Genomic DNA, 24,349 nt, shown 5'->3' with positions numbered 1-24,349 from the left:
TACAGGGAAACAGACTATTTAAAGTATGTCCTGATAAAGAGGTGTATTGAGAAAATCCACAAAGAGCACCAGTTTTACTCTCCTGCCAGTGGGAAGACTTGTTGAAAGGGGATAATCCTGTTCTGTTTTCGTATAACAAAGGAATCTTTTAGGATGTCTGGACTTCAGAGATTGTTATGTACTGTGAAGTGTAACCTTTAATTCTTAAAAGGCATAATTCTGATTGGTAGTCACTCAATAGTTCAATGCCCTGATAACAATATTTACATTGATATATTCTTTCCTGAGGGTAGAACTTGCAAGGTTTTAAGTTAGTCCAGAAAAAGAGCTTTGGCGTTTCCCTTGCCAACCTCCATGCATGCTAGATTCCTTTTTCAAAGGGTCTGAGAGCCTTTGAAATGTACAGCGCTGCTCTGAATTACAGGGCCACCGTGAATATGTGGTCTCAGGGCTGCCTGTCTGTTTCCTTGTCTTTGGCAAGCTTCCTCTTCCATTCTCCTCCGCTATGATGCTAGATCTGCATTCTTCATTTCAGTTTCCCCGGGACAACTCCAGTAGATCTTTCCTCCTGCCTCACCAAACAACCGGGAAAGAGCAGGGGGGAAATAGTCACAGAGAAGCTTACAGGCAGATTTCTGAGGAAAATGGTGCAGTGGGAGCTGACTAACCAAACCCCTCCACCTGATTGGAACGAAAACAACAAAATGAGTAAAAAGTAGCAAAGACCTCACCAGCAGGGCCTAAACTCCAAGCTCAGAATGCTAAACATTTTGAAAAGTACCTAGCCCTAAAATTTGGACTCTTAAAATTGAAATGGGATTGTATAACCCAACATAGTTCTTTCTGGAGAGTGATAGGGGGCAAAAGGGGGCCCACAAACTACACCAAACCCATCACCAGATCCTGTTAATTCTGCTCCTAAATATATCTAGAATTCTCGTAATTTCTCTGTATATTCATATTTTTAATGGGTTGTTTTGTGTCACACAGGAAAGTTATTCATGTGGATTGTTTTGTCCATATGATTATTAAACTATCTTACCAATTTAAATAACTCTTCCGGATGGTTCTTTCAGATTTCATGGGTAAAAAAATCATATCATCTACAAATAATAATAACCTTGTCTTCTTCCCTTAAAAAAATAAAGGTTGGGACTTACATGAAGGAAACTAAAAAATGTTGACTGACAGATATAAAGGAAATAGACATCACGTGGATCTAGATGTAAAGACTATTTTAAGGATGTCAAATCTTCCTAACTTATTTTACAGCTTTACTAAAATTACTAAATTTACTAAAATTAACCTTTACATTAAATTGCAGTAGGACTTTGTTTTTTGTAACTTGCCAAAAGGTAATTTGGAAGAATAAGAATGGCTAAGAAAATTTTAATTTAAAAAATGGTTAAAAAGGGGGGATCTGCCATATTTTAAGATGTGTGGTAAAGCAATTAGTTTGGTAATATTAAAAGAATTCAAAGATTAATAAAACAGAATAGAGAGGTCTTTAGCAGACCTGAGAAGAAAACAATTAATGTCAAAGGATATATGGGAAATAATGGGGAAGGTACCTATTACTCAACAGAGTGGTACTGATATTTTGTGGGTAGCATGTCCTCTTTGGAAGGGGGTGACGATTTTTTGTGTGATTCAACTGGGGAAGTGGCAAGACCTCATAGAGCAAACTGGAACTTGGAAATCTGAGGGAACTGCAGTCTCTCTCTGAATCTTCCTTTTTTTGGCTTCAGGGCAGTGTTTCTCAGAGTGAGAAGTGTCATCCATTAAGTGTAAAAGAAAAATGGTAATGGAAACCCTGTTATAAACAGTGTTAAATAGATTTTCTTAACACAAGAATTCTCAGAACCCTTAATATGATCACAGTTACCAGGAATCTTCCTTTATATCTGTCAGTCAACATTTTTTAGTTTCCTTCATGTAAGTCCCATACAACATGGACAGTTTGCCAAACCGATTTAAGCTTTGAACCCATTTTGAGCATGCTCCTGGACTAGTGTTCCATTTAACACACTGTGGGAAAACTGGATCAATCTTACCTTAATAGGAAAGGAGATACCTTCATGGGTATATAAACTAGGGTTCTTGGTGAAAACAAGTCCATGTCTGCATAATTTAAGCGTCAAAGGAATTTATTGGAAAGGTAACCACTTGTTCTCAGACTTAATGCGAAGGCTTAGAAAATGGGACAGGACCAAAGAAAGGAGGACATACGAGAAGATTCCCAAGATGTCCCTTGAAGAATCTCAGATTCTTCAAAAATGCACTGAGGCAGTGCATTATTGTCTCAGTCATGCAGATGGTGGCATCTGATTGCCTGAGCCTGGGTAATGTGCCTGAGATTCAGCTGCCAGGGTGTTGGGAAGAAGAAATATCCAACCCTTTTTGTCTTTTGACTCAGCATTGTGGTCCTGTCTACCACTGATTTTGAGATTTCTCTTTATTTAGAAGGGCACTGATATCCTGGACAAAGAGACAAGTATCTCTATAGCCCAACACCCATGTACACCCTTTTCCTCATACTGACACTTCCTTAAGCTGCCATCACCTGCCCTAGTGCAGCTATATGTTATCCAGACACGTCTTCTTTCCAAGAGTAGACAACCCACTGTCCTTTTGAATCATTTCAAGCAGCTTGAAGTCCAGGACCACGGAGTGATGGATCATCCTCTTTAGTTTTGTCATGATCTTATCTGGGTATTCTGAACAGTTGTATCCAAGGGAAAGTGAGAGGAAAAAGAAAGAAGAATGTAACTAAATTAAAAAAAAAAAGATACATGACACAGCAAGAAGGAAATACAAGTATGGTGGCTTTAACCCTTGTTTCTGCTAAATTCATGAGGCCATATGACTGCCTTCCATAACGATTTATTCTCTCTTCTGTTGCCCTCAGTCAGCACATCAAGTGCCTAGTTTCTTTACTTGATGGGATGAGTCAGCCCTTAGTTTCTAAGCTGTCTCATTCTGTAGGTTGTCCCATTTGTTAAGAGTTCCAGAAGAATTCCAAACTTTACAGGTTGAAATAGAAGATAGTCCAGGGTATCTATTGCTTTCATTCCAGTCATAATTCTCCCTGCCTCCTGTGTTAGTTATCTGTTTCTGCCTAACAAGTTACCCCCAGACTCAGTGGCTTTAACAGCAGACATGTTTGTTTTTTGTGGGCCAGGAATCCAGGTGTGGCTTAGCCGGGAACTTCTGATGCAACGTCTCTGATGAGGTTGCATTCAGGCTGTTGGCTGCAACTGTGGTCTCATCTGAAGACTCAGGTGATGGGGGAGGGTCATGCTTCCAAGCACAAGGGCATGAATACCAGAAGGCAGAGATCATTGGAAGCCATCTTAGAGGATACCTACACATCCCATTTGTGTGTCAGTGAACCTTCTTCTCTTGAACGTCAGGATCAACCATCCTATGTGGTAGATACGGAGATACACTTCCCAGATCCCCCTTCAAAGAAGAATCTGTTGCCTGAACTGTTGTGGAGTCGGTGGGGGGGGGGGGGGGCTGTCAGCAGATAGTCTCCAGCTTTCAACTCCTTCAGGGAGCCTCAGTTACAGAGATACCCTCACCCAAATGCATGTCCTTCCCTGAGTGGCCTATACCAAACGAATGATTATGGCAGGGTCAATCAGGTATGGACATTTTAACCTAACATAGGAAAGTCTGGTGGGCCATTTATGCTGTAGCTCCTCATGGGGCCTATTGAGGTTTGTTGGCCTGTACTACAATTCAGCAATTCAGCTTATGCCCAACCCTATCTCCTCCTACTCCCCTTCCATAGATGTTGGTCTTTTATAAAAAAGTCTTGTACACCAAACTCCATCTCGGTGTCTGCTTTTGGAAAACCTAGTCTGAGACTTTGCCAAACCTATGATCATTTTTTAAAAACCTGTTTTTCCAGTGGCATGTGATGTTTGAAATAGCCTGGTAGCAGTCTCATCTCCTAATTCAGGAGAATCATTGTTGTGTTCTTTGGTGGAAATATTCCCTCCCCCTCCTTCCCCGCTGGGTACCCTAAGTCGGCAGATCCAGAGTTTCAGAAATGTAATAAGACCCTTGAGGATGGGTCATTATATATATGTCAATGTGAGAGATACTACCTACTTACACTCCTTGGTATAAATCCTCCAGGCCCATGTATTTTAGGGGAAGAAACAGCCATATTTTAAAGCAGGTGCTACATGCTACAGAACAGCTCCCAGTGTTTTAAGGCTTTGTCTCCCAGGAGGTACTAGAACTGACTCTTCAGCACTCAAGTCCACTGTTCTACAAGGCCACTTATTTCTGGGTGATGGACTACATGACAAATCCAATGAGGTTCATGGGCACAAACCCATCGCCTTTCTTCTTTCACTCTAAAGTGAGTTCCTTGGAAGGACTATGTTGTGTGGGACGCCATGATGTGCAATAAATGACTATGGATTGTGTTGCGGGTAGAAGGATGGCAACCAGTGAGAACAAACCTAAATTCAAAACGAGTTTCTTTGGCAATGACGACAAGCACTGCCCCCCCCCCCCCCCCATGATGGCAATCCACCTGCTGTTAGGTGGCACTCTGATCCAGCCAGGGAAAGATACCATTTTGAAGGTTCAGAGTTAGCTGCTGTGCTGGAAGATTGAGTACAGCGGTGACAGCACTGGAGAGGAGAAATCCATGCTATTGAGCCCATACGTAGCCAACAGACATGACACTTTGAACATAAGCCCACAGAGTAATCAGCTGGGCAAAGAGGCTGACTCTTACGCACAGAAGGGTCATTCAGTTTACTGATTATTGAGAGTTCCTTCCTCTAGGGGGCTTTTTGGCAATATTGTTGTGGGACAAACATATTCATTCTCACTCTCAGGACCAATTTACTATCTCACTCCTGAAGGAAAGGGTCCAATGTAATCAATATGATACTAGGTAGATGAGTGTTTCCACCCCTCTATGTATAGCAGTAGGAGTATCATTATTATGAATAGTGATCATAATAACATTTATTGAGTACTTACTATACACCTGTGTTTGTATTTACTCATTGAATCTCTATCAGAGCCCTGTGAGGCAGATATCATTGTCATGCCCATTTATTGGAGCTAGTACAGTCCTGGCACACAGAAGGCACACAATAAACATTTGTTGATGAGTTTGGTGAGAGGTTCAGGGCGTGTTCTTGATTCTCTGTGTTTGTGTTTCATGTGAGCAACTGACAGGGTGGTGGGTTACTCTTTTCAAGGCCCCGTGCACATATACTTGCAGGCCTAGAGCAGTTAAGCTATGGAGTCTTGAAGTTTGGGTCTTTTGGCCACAAGATAACTTGCTTCTTTTTTCCCCTTTCTGGTTCAAGATCATTAACTCTGAACAAGTGCTGCCAGACATTTTCACTCACCAGTCACCTAGATGGAGCAGCTCTTGTTACGCAGCATTAAAGTGTTTCCATATAAAGTTATTTCACGTCCCTTGAACTTACACAGGTGACATACGCTCCCCTAAATCATCCACCCAACCGACGTAGGGAAGAGCAGGATTCCATGCCAGAACTCACGTTTTTCCACTGGATTGATGGTTTTTAACCCTGACTGCATGGAGGAGTCACTCAAGTCTGAATCCTAACCCACACCAAATAAGTCAGATTTGGGGGGATGTGGCACTGTCATTTTTACAAATGTGTTCCAGGGGTTGAGGACCACTGCACTGGGTCCTAGACATGTGGCTCTCATTCTCTCCCACCCCACTCAGGGAAGGGGGCTCTGGGTGACAGCAGTGTGAGTATATAGTTGTCATGTAGTTGAGAGATATATTAGGAGAAGCAGATTTATTTTCAGGAAACGAAAGCATGAACCTATGTCTCTGTACTGTTTTTTAATAAAAGTAGTTTGGGAAAATCTCATATTTTACACCACTTTAAACTGCAAGGTTTTTGTTGTTGTTGTTATTGCTTTAGGCGTAATCACAGATACACTTTATTTTTCTTGCAAAAGAACGAGTGAATGCCAAGAATTATCCAGAGAGAATTGCATTCTCCTGCAGGGCAGGAGCCATGACTGTTTTGTTCAAGGCAGAATCCTTAACATCTAGCATAGAGCTTGCACACAGTGAGCACTTGATAAATTTCGCTGGATGAATAAATGAATGCTTGAGTGAATGAATGAGAGCAATACCATCCATTTCTGTGGGGATGTTCCCAGGGGAGGTATGATGGAAGACACTCATTCTAAGGGTACTGGATGGAAGCTGCTGCTGCGGGGATCAGGGACATCTGTAGGGAGCAGCAGGAGGCAAAGGAAGTTTAAGGTTCTAGTTAGGGAGACTGACTGAGTCCCCATTCACTTTATTTAAGATTTATTTATTTTTGAGAGAGAGAGTGTAAGTGGGGAAAGGGCAAAGAGAGAGGAGGACGGAAGATCCAAAGCGGGTTCTGTGCTGACAACAGTGAGCTCATTGAGGGGCTCAAACTCACGAGCTGTGAGATCATGACTTGAGCTAAAGGCAGATGCTTAACCGACTGAGCCAGCCAGGTCCCCCCCTCCCACTCCCCATTCACTTTAAATAGACTATTTAAAAAAAATTTTTTTTTCAACGTTTATTTATTTTTGGGACAGAGAGAGACAGAGCATGAATGGGGGAGGGGCAGAGAGAGAGGGAGACACAGAATCGGAAACAGGCTCCAGGCTCTGAGCCATCAGCCCAGAGCCCGACGCGGGGCTTGAACTCCCGGACCGCGAGATCGTGACCTGGCTGAAGTCCGACGTTTAACCGACTGCGCCACCCAGGCGCCCCTAAATAGATTATTTTTTAGAGCAGTTTTATGTTCACAGTAAAATTACACAGAAAGTATAGAGATTTCTCATACAGTCCCCACCTAGCCTTCCCCCAGCCTCCTCCACTATCAGCCTCGCCCACCAGAGCAGTACGTTTGTTACGGTTGATGAACCTACACCAACACACCATTATCACTCAAAGCCCATAGTTCACATTAGGGTTCACTCTTGTACATGTTATGGGTCTTGACAAATGTATATTGATAGGTACTCACTATTACAGTATCCTACAGAATAGTTTCACTGCCCTAAAAATCTTTCATGTTCCACCTGTCCCTTCCTCCCTCCCGGTTATCCCTGGAAACTACTGATCTTTTTACTGTGTCCATAGTTTGCCTTTTCCAGAATGTCATCTAGTTGGAACCATATAGTATGTAGCCTTTTCACATTGGCTTCTTCCACTTAATAATATTTAAGGTTCCGTCACATCTTTTCATGGCTTGATAGCTCATTTCTTTTTTGTACTGAATAATATTCTGTTGCCTGGGTATGCCACAGTTTATTTATCCATTCATCTACTGAAGGCCTTAGACTTCTTTCATGTGTCCAGTATCAGACTCTATATCTCTCAAACTCTAAGGGTATATACCAAGCTTTCTGAATGGTTCTGTTAAGGCTACTCTAACTTAATATGGTAGTCAGAATAATGGCCCCAAAGATGTCTACATTCCAATCCCCAGAACCTGGGAGTTTATAAAGTTACATGACAAAGTGGAATTAGGGTTGATAATCATCTGGCTTTAAGGTAGGGAAATTATCCTGGATTATCTGGGTAATATAAAGGTCCTTAAAAGTAGAAGCAAAAGGCAGAAGTCTCTGTGTCAGAATGATGAGGTGTGATAGAAACTCAAAGTGCTGATGCTATGAACCAAGCAATGTGGGGATTAAAAAAGGGAGGGCTCATTTCCCAAAGGAAGGGGACTCTTGCTATCAGAAATGGAGATGGGAAGGATGCTGGGGAAAATAAGCAGAAGCCATCCTGTTAGATACTTATATAAATATATCCACATAGATATAGCTATGGAGATACACCCCCCCCACACACACATACATGCATACATGTAGATAGTTAGAAAGAATAAATTGCACAGATTTTTTTATGGTAGGTAATTTTTTTCATTTTGCTTACCTGGATTTTTTTCTGTAATAAATAGCATTAGTGATATAAGAAATAAATAAAAGATTTAAAAAAGAAACTAGGCAGGGGTCCCTAGGTGGCTCAGTTGGCTAAGTGTCTGACTTCAGCTCAGGTCAGGATCTCACAGTTTGTGAGTCTGAGTCCTGCCTTGGGCTCCACACTGGCTGTGCAGAGCCTACTTAGGATTCTCTCTTCCTCTCTCTCTGCCCCTCCCCCACGTTTGCACACTCTCTTTCTCTCTCTGTGTCAAAATACATAAATAAACTTAAAAAAAACTAGGCATACTTTCCCCAAGAGCCTTTTATTACTTTCCCGACACGAATCTGCCTTTCCTACTAAGGTCACAGGCAAGAGCTCTTTGATTTGGATGGTTCAGAGGAGCTTCCTCAGCCCAAAACATGGTGATCCTTCTGTGTAACCAGGCTACTCACCCATATCCACACCACACCGGATGCCACCAGATGTAATGGCCTGTTCACTGACGTCTGGCCCATTGTCATCATTCCAGAGAAACCTGCCCCTACATAATATCCTAAAAAAGAGGAACCCATTCCCAACATCAAGGGAGACCTGGAGAGGCTTCCTGAACTGTCCTTCATCCTTTAATCCTTCCCAGAATTAAAGATGTACATTTTGTCCACAAGAGGAACACTATTTCTGGAGACAGTATCTCTAGCTGTCTTTCTTCTTGCACCTGGTGCAAAGTGGGCATCCTAGGAGAACTGGAGGATGAGTGGTACTCCCACCACTGCTTTTGTGTTGGTTTCTCTGCCCTGTCTCCTGTTGCTGGGACACATACCCAGAAGTCAGCCTAGAATCCCTTGGTTATCTGGGGTCTGCTGGTCAAACCTGACATCACATTATACACAGGAGTCCCCTCGGAGGCTGTGGAAAGCCTGACCAGCTGTCACAGTGTCTTCATTCTCATCTCATAGCCCTTCTCCCCTCTCCTCTCTGCACCCCCCTCCCAGGCCTCCCCATCCCCTTTCCCAGTGTGTTGTCCACTCTGGTTTCCTCCAGGCCTTGACTGGAGGGATTGGGATTGCTATCCTTGGAGATGACTTTTGGCTCTTCTGGGGCATTTCAAGCAACCCAGGTCTCTTCTCCACTTCCACTGATTATGGCCATGGTCCATCTCCAAGCAGAAGGAGAATCCCAACCAGAGAAAGGGGAAAGTGGCAAAACTGTTTCCTTCCTCCATCCTTCTCCAAAGAAAGTCTTAGAACCCCAAGGTCATGGCAAGTGGAGAAACAGAGAAATGAGCATGGACTTCCCTTTCTCTCATCACGGCAGTGATTTTTGGTCACTCTAAGTCTGACCCAAAGTTCCTCCTCTGTTTAGAAGAGCTGGGATCTCCTGAGTGTCCAGGAGAGCCTCCCATTTTCCTGGCAGGAAAGTATGGCTGAGGTATTCGCCTCTTGCTTTGTCTTTTTCCTCCAAGACTGTCAGATCAGGGGCCAGATAGGCACCCAGAGGGATGCATGGGAGACGTGCTCAGTCAGTACCTGCAGATAGATGAGCATGGCCATAGGAAAATAGCTTGTGACTCTGTTCTTCCCCACAAAGTGGGAAATGAAACTCCTCATGGCTGGGACTTTTACATCCACCATCTCTGAAACCCTGGTGGGTCCACAGCCCAAGATTCTGGTTGCTTCTTGCTTAGCTTCCTCATGCTGGCTCAGAAGAATATCTATGTGAGGCCTCCATTCCCACCACTCAGAGCATATGCCCCCCCAAGCCCAGCCCCTTCTTATGCAGTGGGCTCAGCTTGGTGAGGTCTCTGGATCCTTTCCTGGGACTAGTGAGAAGGCATATAGGTGTTTCATTAATACCTGATGCTACGAACCAGCAGAAGTTTGGGAAAAGCCAACTTTTGGACAGAGAAGGAAGAGTCCACACACTCCAGGTTAGGCAGACTCTCCCACATGCCTCAGGAGGTGACTAAGACCTTATAGGCCCCTTCTACCAGAGCCTTGAGTAATTTGGCTTCTTCTCCACCCCAGGCTCTGGACTATGACAGGTTGTAAATGTAGGGCCAGGGGCTAGGAGCAGAAGGGCTGAGGCAACTCTGAGGTTTGACTGGGTATAAGCATGAGATCCCAGAACTAGAACATTCTAATCCCTTCTGAACACTGGTGGAACCAAGGTTCTGTAACCAAATGAGCCACCTGGAGAGAGTGGGATATAGTCATAAATGTTCAGAGACAGGCAATGAGGGATTAGGTAATGTCAAAGGTTAGAACAGGTAGCAGTTCTGGAAGCTACAGACAGAATGTGGATGGGGAGCAGATGAGATGGGGTGAAAGGCCACCACCCTGTGGCCCAGGTTCTTTCCCACCACTTGGGGAGTGTGGCGAGGAGTCCTCTCTGGGTCAGTCCTCATCCAATCAGAGGAGGAGCTCCAGTCTGAGGCCTAGTCAGCCTGGAGAGAGAGCAGCAAGGGGCCTGTAAGTACTGGGCTGACTAGGGGGGTGGGGTCCTCTCACATATCAAAGCAGCAAAAGCCTCTGCAAGGATAGGTAGCTATTTACTTGTCCCGCCCTCACTTATTTCCACCTCCTGTCCCTGGTACCACACTGTTGCTGTGCTCACATTCAGCAAGCCTCGGCCAGCTTTCTAGTCCTGTGGCCAGAATTTTCATGCATTATTAAGTAAGGTGTAAATCATACTTCTCTCATGTCTTTGCTGTGGAAATAAATGAATGATAATGTCAGTAGCTTCTGGAAGACAGATCCTAATCCACAGACTCTAGGTTTCAGAATTGAGTAATGATCAGCCATCAACTCCCATCCACTAATCTTCCACCTATATGGCTAGCCAGCCAGTCAACCTTCTGTCCATCTATCTAATTATCTGGACCAACTCCCTTCCTTTTCTCCTTCCCTCCCTGTCTCCTTTCCTCACTTCCACCCTTTCTTTCCTGTCTTCCAAGTAATATTTGTTTAGAATGTGTTATGTACCAGGTTTCTCTGATGTGACCGATTTCTTCAAAGCATGAGAAGCTTCCCAGGAGAGAACTTAGTCCTTCACTGAACCCCAGATCAGCTCCTATTTGCCCTTAGCTTCTCCCACATATGAAAGAACAGTTCCTGGTCTGATGACATTGAGCCTCCCCACTTTGGGAAGCTCGTAAGTGCAGGAAGCAGGGAGGAGAACCCACATCTTACATTTACATTTTGAATCGCCAAACCCTACTTTTATAAAGGGATGCTGTATCATCTAAGATGACTTGATAACAGAAAGTATTTTATTTCAGCGGTCTCCTTACTGGTCTCCCTGCTTCCAGGCTTTCCACACCCTCTTCTATGTTCCTCGCCACCACCAGAGTGAACTTTCTCCAGTGTCCCTGCCCTTGTCTCTCTCCTGCCTGAAATCCTTCATTGGCTCTGTGTCACCCATAAACCAAAGTTCAAGCTCCTTAATATGACCCAAGAGGATCTTCATGATCTGACCCCAGGTGCCTCTTTAGCCCCCTGCCCTTCCCCTTCCTGTCACAGTCTTTACACTCCAACACCATCAACTGGCACTCCATGCTGTCTTATGCCCCCATACTTTTGAGTGTGCTAATCCTTCTACCTGGAGCTTTTTACCATTATTCCATTCTTTGTACTTCCTTTGGATGGCATGTATTCTTCTATTGTTATGCTCATAACACTGTATCGTAATTTATTTGCTCAGGTCTGTCTTCTGCTGGAGTACAGACTGTGAGTTAGTCATCTTTGCGGCCCAGTCCCCGTACAGCGCCTCGTACCTAGGAGGCAACCCATGTGCATTTGTGAGATGCATGCATGCATAGATGGATGATGGATGAGCGGAGTCTTCTAAGAGAAATAGAGCAGCGTTGGGACAATATGGTTAAAGTGTCCATGCAACAGGCCCCTGGGAGAAGAAGACACGTGGCCTCTTCTTGAGAGCTCAGCCTTTGTGGAGATGACTGAGCTGTGGCTGAGGCCAGGCAAGGTGTCTAAGCCAGGAATGGGGAACTTTGGGGTGACATGATGGCCTCCTGTGGGACTCACTTCCCATTTTTTCTGGATAAAATGCCCTTGGGGAAACAGACAGCTGAATGTACCTGTGCTGCAGGTGCAAGTGTGCAGGATGAAGGCTGCTGAGAGCGAGGTCTCGGATGTGCACTTCAGTGTAGATAAACAGAACATCTCTCTCTGGCCCCGAGGCAAGCACCAGCCTCCGCTCAGAATCTGCTTGGTGCCCTGCGTTCTGCTGTTGGCAGGTCCTTCAACACATGTTCTCTTCTTCTTCTGGCAGAGCCTCCTCCCAAGACGGGTCCATCTCTGGTTCTGAGGAAATCTCTCACAGTCCGGGCTGCAGTCATCATCCTCACGCTGGGCCTGGCTGCTTCCATCCTGCTGCAGGCTGTTCTCTGTAAGTCCTCATGTTCTGTCATCCAAGCTTGGTCTTTCTCCACAGTCAGCCGGCTACCTCAACATCCAGACCCTCTGTTCAGTTGTGTTTCCCACCTCTGGCTTTTCCATTTGTCTCATTTCCCCTCTTTCCAGGGGCAGTCTCTGGGTCCCCTGTTCCAAGTAAGATGAGCTGCTGCTCTCTCCTTCCCAACCCCGGGGAGATTTTCCGGATTGAGATCAGCACTTGCATGCTTGGGCTCAAGGATATGCTGCTTTGTCCCCAGGAAATGTTCACCCATTTCTTCATCCCATGTCATCCCCACTCCGCCCCCGAGCTGTGTTTTTTTGTGTGGAATCTTGTGGGCAGCTGTTAACAGTGAGCAAAATGGTTTTTGATCCCACAAAAGAAGGGCTTCTAACTGCATTCAGCCCCGACTGACTAGGTGGAGAGTCTCCCAGTGAGCCAACAGATCTCCTGGTTCACCATTCTCACCAGGACCCCTTCATGTTCTTTTCATTTATCTTCCCATTCCTGCTGAGGTCATGTCAAGGGAGACTTCCTACTTGTTCACTGGTTGTGTGACTTATCTTTCCTCTTCTTCTGCTCTGCCTAACCCCTCATGTTCTCTGCTAGCAGAGCCTTCTTCCTCCCACCAGGTCTCCAGAAAGCAGGGGGAGGCAACATCTGTCTTCTCCCTTCAAGGCTTTGGGACATATTTGGTCTCAGACTAGGAGCCTCTGAGCAGAGTTTCCTCTTGGTTTGTTTTTGGTCTCCTATCTGCCACCCGAGCCTGTAGCCTGAGCAGAGTGTCATGGTGGGTGGGATAAGGGAAGGGTAGAAATGGTTTCATAATTCCCTCTTTCCATATTCTCTGGAGAAGTCACTTCCAGATTGGAAGTCTGCACGCCTGGCCCCCATCATGGCCACAGGGGGCCTGTGGGTAGATGTGGGAAGGGTGCTGCCCTAGTGGATGCCACTGTAGGGGCCTCTGGAAGGAGGAACTGGGAATCAAGTGATGGAGCCCCCAGGGATGCAACAAGGAAGTAACTGAGGGCATCCTTTTACCAAATGTGCCTCAAATATGCAAAGCAAGTTTAGGACTGGGTACTAATCCCTGCTTCTGCCTCCCTATGAGGTCCTCCAACAGACAGTCTGTGTTTTATCAATCTGTGCATTACCTGCATCTGCAAGAGTTCCCAGCAAGTGCTAGGTGCCCATCACATGTTTGTTGAATGAATACATTATGAGTGAATGGAGGGTAAGCAACAGCTCTTTGGGTAGCTTAAGCTTATCCCTTACTTTCTCTTCCTTTTATCACCCTGACAACACTCTGAGTCCCTGGGAGTCCCTTTGCCTGACGTCTTGACTTTCTCAAATCCAGATCCCTGGTTTATGCGTACAATATCAAATGTAAAGAACAATGCTCAGTTGCTGAAAGGCCGTGTGGACAACATCAGCGCTCTGGGCTCTGAGATTAAGAGGAATAGAGGAGGCGTGGAGGCAACCGGCATTCAGGTCCAGAAGGTGAATGCCAGCCTGGATCATGTGCGTTCTCAGATCTGGAAGTTGGAAACTGGTGTGAAGGAAGCCAATGCACAGATACAGATGTTAACAAGAAGTTGGGAGGCGGTCAATGACTTAAATGCCCAAATTCCAGAGTTAAAAAGAAATTTGGATAAAGCCAGTTCTTTAAATGCAAAGGTCCAGGGACTCCAGACCAGTTTGGAGAATATCAGCAAGGTGCTCAAACAGCAAAGTAAGTGATTCAGAAAAGAACGTTGTAAGCTGACCAGTGGCCTGTGGAGCCTTGCCAGCTTCAGGCATGAGGCCATTGGGCTGGCACGTGTGGAGGGAAGGGGAAGAGGAGCTGGGCAGACATGGTTGGAAAGTTAAGAAACAAGGGCTCAGCAGTGGGCTTGGAGGACTTAGGGGCTGTTCAGGAGAAAAGGGACCAGGGACCAGCATGGGCTCTCACACTAAGGCACAGAGTATGAAGGCATTAGGGAGTCTCTCTGTCCTGGCCCAAACCTAGCCATTAATCCATTAAGTTCCATCCCTGGAGTGTGGGGGCTCAGCCACTTGTGATGGCCAACAGAGAATTGTTTCCTCTTAGGAGGAGGGACCGATTCTTGATCAATATTTTTAACTCTCCCCTATCTAAGCCCAGATACTCTACCACTCTCAGCTAGACTTTCAGCATGTGACACAGTGTCCCTGAGCCCTTACACAAGGACCCAAGGACCCCAGAACCCAGCCCCATTTGCTGCTGTCTCTGGGATCCCACTCGAGAACCACCCCCAGCCAGCACCCAGAGGAAACAGGAACCCCAGTGTTCATCTTTCATCCTTGTTCTCCAGATGACATTCTGCAGATGGTTTCTCAAGGCTGGAAGTACTTCAAGGGGAACTTTTATTACTTTTCTCAAGTCCCAAAGACCTGGTACAGTGCCCAGCAGTTCTGTGTGTCCAGGGATTCACACCTGACCTCAGTGGCCTCGGAGAGTGAACAGGTAAGTTCTGTTCCAATGAGCTCAAAGAAGGGGGTGTATTAACAGCCATATCAGGAAGGATGGGCAAGATTATGGTGCAGTAATCCCCAAATACCAGTGACCTAACAATGAAGGATTACTTCTCAGTTGCACTACATGTCCAACAAGGGCCTGCAAGGGGTTCTGCCTGTGTGGTCACTCAAGGACCTAGGCCAAAGGAGACTCCATCTCAGTGTATGGTTCCACAGTTGCTGAAATAGGGAAGGAGAACATGGCAAATCGTATGTTGGCTCTTAAGCATCTGCCTGGAAATCACAGATATCACTTTTGCTCACATTTCTTTTTTTTTTTTTTTAAATTTTTTTTTCAACGTTTATTTATTTTTGGGACAGAGAGAGACAGAGCATGAACGGGCGAGGGGCAGAGAGAGAGGGAGACACAGAATAGGAAACAGGCTCCAGGCTCTGAGCCATCAGCCCAGAGCCCGACACGGGGCTCGACCTCACAGACCGCGAGATCGTGACCTGGCTGAAGTCGGATGCTTAACCGACTGCGCCACCCAGGCGCCCCACTTTTGCTCACATTTCATTGGCTAAAGCAAATGATGCAGTGGTCCCAGCTTCAGAGAGGGCAGGGAGGTACAATCTTTCTAGGTGCCCAGAAAACAAAAACGTTTGTGAATAACATTAATAACACTACATAACCCTACCTAGTCTCCTACCTAGTGAGCAAAATATTGAATGAGCCCCTTTCATCTGGGAGGTGGACTAGTAGAGCAGGTAAGAGTGTGTGCTCTGGGGTCTAGAGCCCTAACCCTGCTCCTAACTGGTCCCAGAGCCTGGGTAGTTATTTAACTTCATTAGATGGGCCTATTGATCAATGAAGCACATATGATAATAGTACCTGCTTCAGAGAACAGCTGACTAGATGCATATAAATGCATGGTGCCTTGCACATATTAAGCGCTCACTGCATTTCAGTTATTAGTATCTGGGCCCTTCTCCTGGGGTCCCTGCTCTGGGGTTTAGCTGAGTCTTTCTTGTACTCCAGAACCTACTTCCTGAGGAGCAGAAAGGCCCAACACCTTGAGACCTGAGTCTGTTAGTTGCGGGGAAAAGACAAAGACTTTGGAAGATGGACTCTGGGCAGGGACAGGAAGGGGCTTGAGAGAGGTCAGTGTGTGTGGTATGTGGGGGCTGGCACTGAGGACAGAGAGAACAAGAACAAAAACACCCAGAGAGACAGATGTTCCACTTGCACATTGTAGCAGGTGCCTCACTCCTTCTCCTTCCCTATAGGAGTTTCTGTACAAGATGGCAGGTGGACTTTTCTACTGGATCGGCCTGACCAAAGCCGGGAGTGAGGGGGACTGGTACTGGGTAGACGATACTCCATTTAACAAGGTCCAGAGTGCAAGGTAAGCCCCAGAGCCTCCTTCCCAGCCTGACTTTCCTGGGCCAGGACCAGGGCATGAAGGACGGGGTGACTACGGGGTTTGTGGTTCTTCCCCGTCCTCAGGTGGTAGGAACACTGAGCTGAGATCTAGCTCACCTTTGCCACCAATTTCCTGTGGGACTGGGGACAAATCCATGGCCTCTCCGTGCCATCTGGGGTTTGGCGGCATGGCCTTCTACCCATCCTCGGCAGATCCCCTGTTCTACGTCTCAGTCTTTGCAGTGTGGGTTTGCGGAGGGCCTTGAGAGTGGTGGGCTGGCTTGGCTCTGAGTTGGGAGAGTGATTTCAGGCTTTGAGATTGACAGCTCACCAGCCCCCTTCCTCTCAGGCATGGGTACAAAAACTTGTGATGCTATCACTCAGGACCAAAGCTGGGATTGAAGTCACTCATTTCTTCATTGGATGTAAGTTTTTCTTTGTTTTTTCCTTTGGTAGGTTCTGGATTCCAGGTGAGCCCAATAATTTTGGGAACAATGAACACTGTGCCAATATAAAGATGTCCTCGCTTCAGTCATGGAATGATGCCTCCTGTGACAATAAGCTCCTTTTCATCTGTAAACGGCCCTACATACCATCAGAACCATGACGGGACTGGTCCCAAGCTTGCACGTTGAGCTCTGATGCTTCTTGAACTAGAGAACCTGCCTCTGTTTCTTCCATATTCCGGGATGACTTTGCACCTTCACTTTTCTGGCTTCAAAATTGTCCCAGAGGCATCCTGGAGTTCATCTGCTTTGGCTGGGAATTCTCTGACCCCATAGAGGCAGCTGGAGTGGAAGGGAGATCTTGGAAAAGGAGAGGAGGGCGGAGAGGATTTAGAAGTTCAAATTGCCTCAGGAAGGTGATCAGAAACTTGCGGTTCCCTTTCCCTTCAGAGAAGCCTCAGTTTTATCACATGAAAGTTGCTTCAGACCACCCAAGTGGTTCTCCTGATACCGATGTTCAGGGCTTTTCCAATTGATCCCCCAGAATTCCCATTTGCCTGCTTAGGGGGCCGTGTTCTCAGTGGGAAGAGCTCGGCTCTTAGAGACCCCGTCTAGGCCCTGTTCCCATTGCTCTCCATCCACATCCCCTGAGGTCTAAGCCCCTTCTTCTCTGAGATGCGGGCAACTGGTTCAGCTCGGGGGCTGACACGGCAATGAGTCTCTGTTAGAGCTGGACCAGCATCCACGCTCCTTCTTGCTCCCCTTTGCTCGGCAAACTCTGAGGCCCAGCTCTGTCTTCTACAGTCCTCTGCCCAGCCCCCCTGTTTCACCTCCTGCACATCCTCTTTCATCTGCATTTCCTCTCTTCCCTTTAGGGACAGAGTTCACCTGCAAACTTCATCAGAGTCAAATGCTGCCTGGGTAAAGCATGTTTTACCTCTGTGAGCATGTTTTGTTCCCAGCTGTACAGGTGAATATGCCGGCAAGGCCATCTGCTCTACCAGACATGGAGTTCTGGGGTATCCCCAGGAGATAGTTGGAGGCCCCAAAATGACAAGGGGTAGAGAAGATTCAGCTCCGGAAACGCCACAAATATGAGCAATGCTTACCCTTGGTTTTTATTGAACTGAAGGAGAGTGAGGTCTGCAGCATCATGTCCCTCCTGGTGGTCTTTCCTCTCAGAAGCTCAGTGGACAGTCTGTTGCCTGGCTTTACTCCTGAAGGTGTAAAGTTGACATTATTTCCCATCCTTCACGAAGACCCTGTTTGTGGGTATCAGGTCCCGGTGCCCTGGTCCAGTGGCTGAGGCAGGGATCTAGGCAGGGGCTGTACTGCCAGGAGGGGAGCAGAGAAGGAGAAGGAAGGAGGTGGTGCGAGCACAGGAGTGGGCTCAGTAGGGTGTCCTCCTCTCCTTCGGTCCTCATTAGGGCTCTCAGTAGGGTCCTGAGGACAGGACATTTTCCTTCAATGACTGTGACCAGCAGGTGGTGTTTTGGGTGCAAAGGGGTCAGGCTTAGGGCAGGGGCATTAGGAGGAAGCTTGAAGTAACATGGGGCAAATGGGATTTTTAAAATATGGCAATGGCAGGGCACCTGGGTGGCTCCGTTAGTTAAGTGTCCAACTTCTGTTCAAGTCATGATCTCACGGTTTGTGAGTTCAAGCCCGACATCGGGTTCTGTGCTGTCAGCCGGAGCCTGCTTCAGATCCTCTGTCTGTCTGTCTGTCTGTCTCTTTCTCTCTACGCCCCTCCCCTGCTCATGCTCTTTCTCTTTCTCAAAAATAAATAGACGTTTAAAAAAATATGACAAGGGGGGGTGCCTGTGTGGCTCAGTCTGTTAAGCGTCTGACTCTTGATCTCAGCTCAGATCTTGATCCTACGGTCATGAGTTCAAGCCCCTCATTGGGATCTGTGCTTGTTGTGAAGCCTACTTAAAAAAAAAATGAAATAAAATAAAATAGGCAATGGATGAGGGATGGGCAGTCAGTGATCATGTCCATGCAGGAGCATTTGCAGGCCAGTTCCAGAGACTGCTGAAGTCTGAGGGAGTATCTCAGGGCAGAGAACATGGGCAAGCCAATGTGGCTGCTGCAAGCATGAAAGAATTCTTCCACATTTCACTAAGAAACATTTTGTTGTTCCTACTCTTTGTAATTACAAGCAGCAAATTATGGGAGAATTTTATTTCTTCCCCATGTCGGGCCTCTAGTCATAGCATGAGCTGATACAGAAATTGAATACAAGCTGCTTCTAGGGAGCTATCCCATTGTGTTTTTGAACATTTCGCTTTCCCACCTGACATGTTCGTCCTGATATCTGAGCTGCTGCGTTGAGTAGCATGTGACCCAGCCCCACACTCCGCGTTCCTCCCTAGGTGGCACTTGTCACCAGGCCAGCTGATTCAGAGGCTTGTAGCGTAAGGCCTAAAATTTCATATGCTGCTGTGACATCTTTGAGCCCCAGAGCCTAACTATGCATTCCCCTGATCTCACCAGATATGTCCCCCTACCTGGCTAGTTCCTCTATCCACTGGACCAGCTGCACTGCACCCAACTTTCAACCTAATGGGTTCCACAAACCCACCCACCAACCTGGGAAACTATTCCAATGAGACAATCATGTCCTGCAGGAATCAGGGCCCCTGTAAGTTCTTGTTACTGTGATGCCTGCCTACCACAGTCCTTGCTGGTTCACTGTGCTTGCAGGCATAACCCCTGTGGGACCCTGCATAGCATGTGGTCTCCTCCTCTCTAGACTGTGAGTATATGACTAATAAACCACTGCTCAGTATTAGGTGTCATCCGTTTGGTCTTTATCCACTATTTAGAGCAGGAGATCCCTCCCTCACTGCTATAGACCGAATGGTTGTATGTCCTCAAAATTCACGTGTTGGAATTCTAACCTCCAATGTGATGGTGTTAGGAGGTGGGGCCTTTAGGAGGGCTTCACCCTCATGATGTGATTAGTGCCCTTATAAAAAGAGAAATGAAAGCATGCTTCTCTCTCTGCCAGGTGAGGATACAGTGAGATGACAGTCTGCACACCAGAAAGAGAGCTCTCTGCAGGAACGGAATAGCCAGAAACCTGATCTTGGACTTTCCAGCCTCCAGAACTGTGAGAAAGAGGTTTCCCTTGTGTAGACCTCTTAGTCTGTAGTATTCTTGTTGTAGTAGCTTGAAATGACTGAGTCACTCACCACTGGGATGAACAGGAGGAGAACAGAACAAGGCTGCTCAGGGATCTCTGGTTGGTCCTGGTGTGAGGAGGTGAGCAGGACAATCTGACCACTTCTCTGGGAAAGAACTTGGGTGTGGAAATACCCAGGGGATGATGCAGCTAACGGGGAAGTCCAGCGGGAAGGCCCTGGGTTAGAGAAGGGCTGATAGGGGCCATCATGGGGCACCTGCAGAAACAAGGATAAGCAGCAGCTACAAGGCAGAAAGGTAGAGCACATGGAAGTATACCTGGCAGGGAAAAGAGAAAGGTGCAGAGGAGAGACTGGCTGAGATGCAGAGGGGAGGGCAGCAGAGTGAAAGCCCAAGAACTCTGGCTGCTGAAGTTCCTCAGATCCAGCCCAGCCCTCCTGACCCTCCTGGGTCCTGTGCATGTGGATCCTGTGACAAGACTTGCCCATGTCCACCCCCTTGCCTTTTTTTTCCAAATGGAAGGAGACTGAGTCAGTGAGGAGTCTGTGCCTCATCTTGTAACCAGCCAGAATGGTGTTACCATGGCCTCCCCACTCATGAAGCTGGGACAGCTACTGCTTTGCCTTGTCTTGTGATCTTGGCTCACTTCTCCCCACATGCTGGGCTCACTTCTCCAGTGAGGTCACTTCATGGGTACCTGCCCTTCTGCTGGTGGTGGGACCTCACCCAGGAAATCCTGGCATCGGTAGTACATTAGTCCCTATCTCAGGTGGGGCATGGGTATCATCAGTACCTAGCTCTTCAGGTCACAGACACCATAATATTTCTTTTTTTAAAAACATGTTTATTTATTTTTGAGAGAGAGGGTGGGGAGGGGCAGAGAGAGGATCTCAAGCGGGCTCTGCACTGTCAGCACAGAGTGCTCTGTGGGGCTTGAACTCACGAACTGTGAGCTGAAATCAAGAGTTGGACACTTAACTGGGAAAAAGTTGGGAGCCAAGAATGGGTGAGAACTTTGTCACAGCCAACTTGTATATTCTTTTTATTATGGTAATTTTTTTCCTCATTTAGTAGGCTAGCATCCTGGACATGCCCTCTCTCAATGTTGTAATAAAGTACTCTTGAAATACATATACTTTTGTATTTGGATATAAAAGAAGAGGAGAAAAAAATTTTTGACTCAGTTTTACTGATTGATCTAGATCTTATGAACAGGTACATATTATGATATTTTATTTCTCTGTTTTTATACTTCCTCCAAATCAGTCCGTCTGTCCATTCTATTCTTCTATCTTTTAAATTTTTAAAAAAATCTTTATTTTATTTTTGAAAGAGACAGAGTGTGAGTGGGGGAGGGGCAGAGAGAAAGGGAGACACAGAATCCGAAGCAGGCTCTAGGCTCTGAGGTGTCAGCACAGAGCCCAATGTGGGACTCAAACCCATGAACAGTGAGATCATGATCTGAGCTGAAGTTGGACGCTTAACTGACTGAGCCACCCAGGTGCCCTTATGCTTCTATCTTCCTTCCTTCCTTCCTTCCTTTCTCCCTCCTTCCCTTCTTTCTTTCTTTCTTTCTTTCTTTCTTTCTTTCTTTCTCCCTCTCTCTCTCTCTCTCTCTCTTTCTTCTTCTTCTTCTTCTTCTTCTTCTTCTTCTTCTTCTTCTTTCTCTCTCTCTCTCTCTCTCCCTCTCCATTTGCCATGCTTGTAATCCTTCTTTCACACTGAGCAGCCTCCTGTTTAGGTACCTTCCAGTTTTTAGTCCCACCTTCCTAAGTTAGCAGTAGAATGGCATGTGCAGTCTTCCTTGAAGAGAGGTACGGGTATGAGGTCTGGGCCCCACTGAGCAGATTCAGCCAGGAGAGACCTTAGATTTGGTCCTGCTGTTTGTCCAGGGTTCAGGCAGGGTTTGGTGTTGCTGTACCGTAGAGGTATCTCCATGTTGTCGGAGTATTCTTCCTGCCAGTCTCCCTTCCAAAGTCTGCCTCTTTGCTCTCCTGAGATCCCATTAATTATCTGATATCTTTTTTTTTTTTTTTTTTTTTTAATTTTTTTTTTTCAACGTTTATTTATTTTTGGGACAGAGAGAGACAGAGCATGAACGGGGGAGGGGCAGAGAGAGAGGGAGACACAGAATCGGAAACAGGCTCCAGGCTCTGAGCCATCAGCCCAGAGCCTGACGCGGGGCTCGAACTCACGGACCGCGAGATCGTGACCTGGCTGAAGTCGGACGCTCAACCGACTGCGCCACCCAGGCGCCCCGATCTGATATCTTTTTTTAAACAACTTTAAAAATAGAATAATTTCAGCTTTACAGAAAAAATTGTGAAGATAATACCTAGAGCTCTCAAATACTTCTGCCTATTTCCCCAATTATTAATATCTTACATTAATATGGTACTTTCGTCACAATTAATGAACCAATATTGATATATTATTACTAACTAATGTCCATATTTTATTCAGATGTCCTATGTTTCCCTAGTGTCCTTTCTCTATCCTAGGGTTTCATTTAGGGTCCCACATTACATTTAGTCATCCTGTCTTCTTAGGCTCCTCTTGGTTGTGATAGTTTCTCAGATTTCCCTTGTTTTATTATTATTATTATTTTTTATTCTCGTTAGTTAACATACAGTGTAGTCTTAGCCTCAAGAATAGAACCCACTGATTAATCTCTTACATATGACACCTAGTACTCATCCTGAAAAGTGCCCTCCTTAATGCCCATTACCCATTTAACCCACCCCTACCCCCCATCAACCTTCAGTTTGTTCTCTGTATTTAAGAGCCTCTTAGGATTTACCTTCCTCTCTGTTTTTATCTTACTTTTCCTTCCTTCCCCTATGTTCATCTGTTAAATTTCTCAAGTTCCACATATGAGTAAAATCATATAATATCTGTCTTTTTCTTACTGACTGATTTCGCTTACCATAATGACTTCCAGTTCCATCCATGTTGTTGCAAATGGCAAGATTTCATTCTTTTCCATTACCGAGTAGTTTTCCATTGTATGTATGTATGTGTGTGTGTGTGTGTGTGTGTGTGTGTGTGTATTATACATGGATTAAGAAGATGTGGTGTATATATATATGTGTGTGTGTGTGATATATATATGTATATATATATACATATATATATCACATCTTCATACACACACACACACACACACACACACACACCACATCTTCTTAATCCATTCAGCAGTTGGTGGACATTTGGGCTCTTTCCATAATTTGGCTATTGTTGAAAGTGCTGCTATAAACATTGGGGTGCATGTGCCTCTTTGAATCAGCATTTTTGTATCCTTTGGATAAATTCCTAATATTGCAAATGCTGGGTTGTAGGATAGTTCTATTTTTAATTTTTTTGAGGAACTCTGTTTTTCAGAGTGGTTGCACCAGTGTGCATTCCTACCAACAATGCAAGGGTTCCCCTTTCTCCACATCCTCGACAACATCTGTTGTTTACTGAGTTGTTAATTTTAGCCATTCTGACCAGTGTGAGGTAGTATCTCATTGTGGTTTTGATTTGTATTTCCCTGATGATATGTGATGTTGAGCATTTTTTCCTGTGTCTGTTTGCCATCTGGATATCTTCTTGGGAAAAATATCTGTTCATGTGTTTTGCCCATTTCTTCATTGGATTATTTGTTTTTTGGGTGTTGAGTTTGGTAAGTTCTTTATAGATTTTGAATACTAACCCTTTATCAGATATGTCATTTGCAAATATCTTCTCCCAGTCCATCAGTTGCCTTTTAGTTTTGTTGATTGCTTCCTTTGCTGTGCAGACGCTTTTTATCTTGCTGAGGTCCCAGTAGTTCATTTTTGCTTTTATTTCCCTTGCCTCTGGAGATATGTCAAGTAAGAAGTTGCTGTGGCCAAGGTCAAAGAGGTTGCTGCTTGTTTTCTCCTGTAGGATTTTGATGGTTTCCTGTCTCACATTTAGGTCTTTCATCCATTTTGCATTTATTTTTGTGTATGGTGTAAGAAAGTGGTCCAGTTTTATTCTTCTGCATGTTGCTGTCCAGTTCTCCCAGAACCGTTTGCTAAAGAGAGTCTTTTTTTTCCATTGGATACTCTTTCTTGCTTTGTCGAAGATCAGTTGGCCATATATCTGTGGGTCCATTTCTGGGTTCTCTATTCTATTCCAATGATCTATGTATCTGTTTTTGTGCCAATACCATACTGTCTTGATGATTACAGCTTTGTATACAGGTTAAAGTCTGGGGTTGTGAGCTTCCAGCTTTTGTTTTCCTTTTCAACATTACTTTGGCTATTTGGGGTCTTTTGTGGTTCCATACAAATTTTAGGATTGTTTGTTCTAGCTCTGTGAAGAATGCTGGTGCTATTTTGATAGGGATTGCATTGAATGTGTAGATCGCTTTGGGTAGTATCAACATTTTAACAATATTTTTTCTTTCAATCCATGAGCATGGAATATTTTTCCATTTCTTTCTGCTATAGTTTTCAGTGTACAGATCTTTTACCTCTTTGGTTAGGTTTATTCCTAGCTATTTTG

General features: G+C 45.5%; 1 protein-coding gene across 1 annotated transcript in view; it reads left to right on the top strand.

Annotated features, from left to right (window-relative positions):
• Nucleotides 1-18,326, top strand: part of CD207 (CD207 molecule) — a 50,135-nt gene extending 31,809 nt beyond the window's left edge. Inside the window, exons 3-7 of the mRNA XM_047854637.1 lie at nt 12,224-12,340; nt 13,704-14,078; nt 14,680-14,831; nt 16,109-16,227; nt 16,701-18,326. Coding sequence (XP_047710593.1) covers nt 12,224-12,340; nt 13,704-14,078; nt 14,680-14,831; nt 16,109-16,227; nt 16,701-16,851 — 914 coding nt within the window. The 3' untranslated portion in view covers nt 16,852-18,326. The remainder of the gene's footprint in view (nt 1-12,223; nt 12,341-13,703; nt 14,079-14,679; nt 14,832-16,108; nt 16,228-16,700) is intronic.
• The last annotated feature ends 6,023 nt before the right edge of the window (nt 18,327-24,349 follow it).

This window comes from Prionailurus viverrinus, chromosome A3 (assembly GCF_022837055.1).
Source record: "Prionailurus viverrinus isolate Anna chromosome A3, UM_Priviv_1.0, whole genome shotgun sequence".
In the NCBI taxonomy this organism is placed as follows: domain Eukaryota; kingdom Metazoa; phylum Chordata; class Mammalia; order Carnivora; family Felidae; genus Prionailurus; species Prionailurus viverrinus.
Note: the sequence above shows the minus strand (reverse complement) of the source record. Positions and strands in the feature narration are given on the sequence as shown.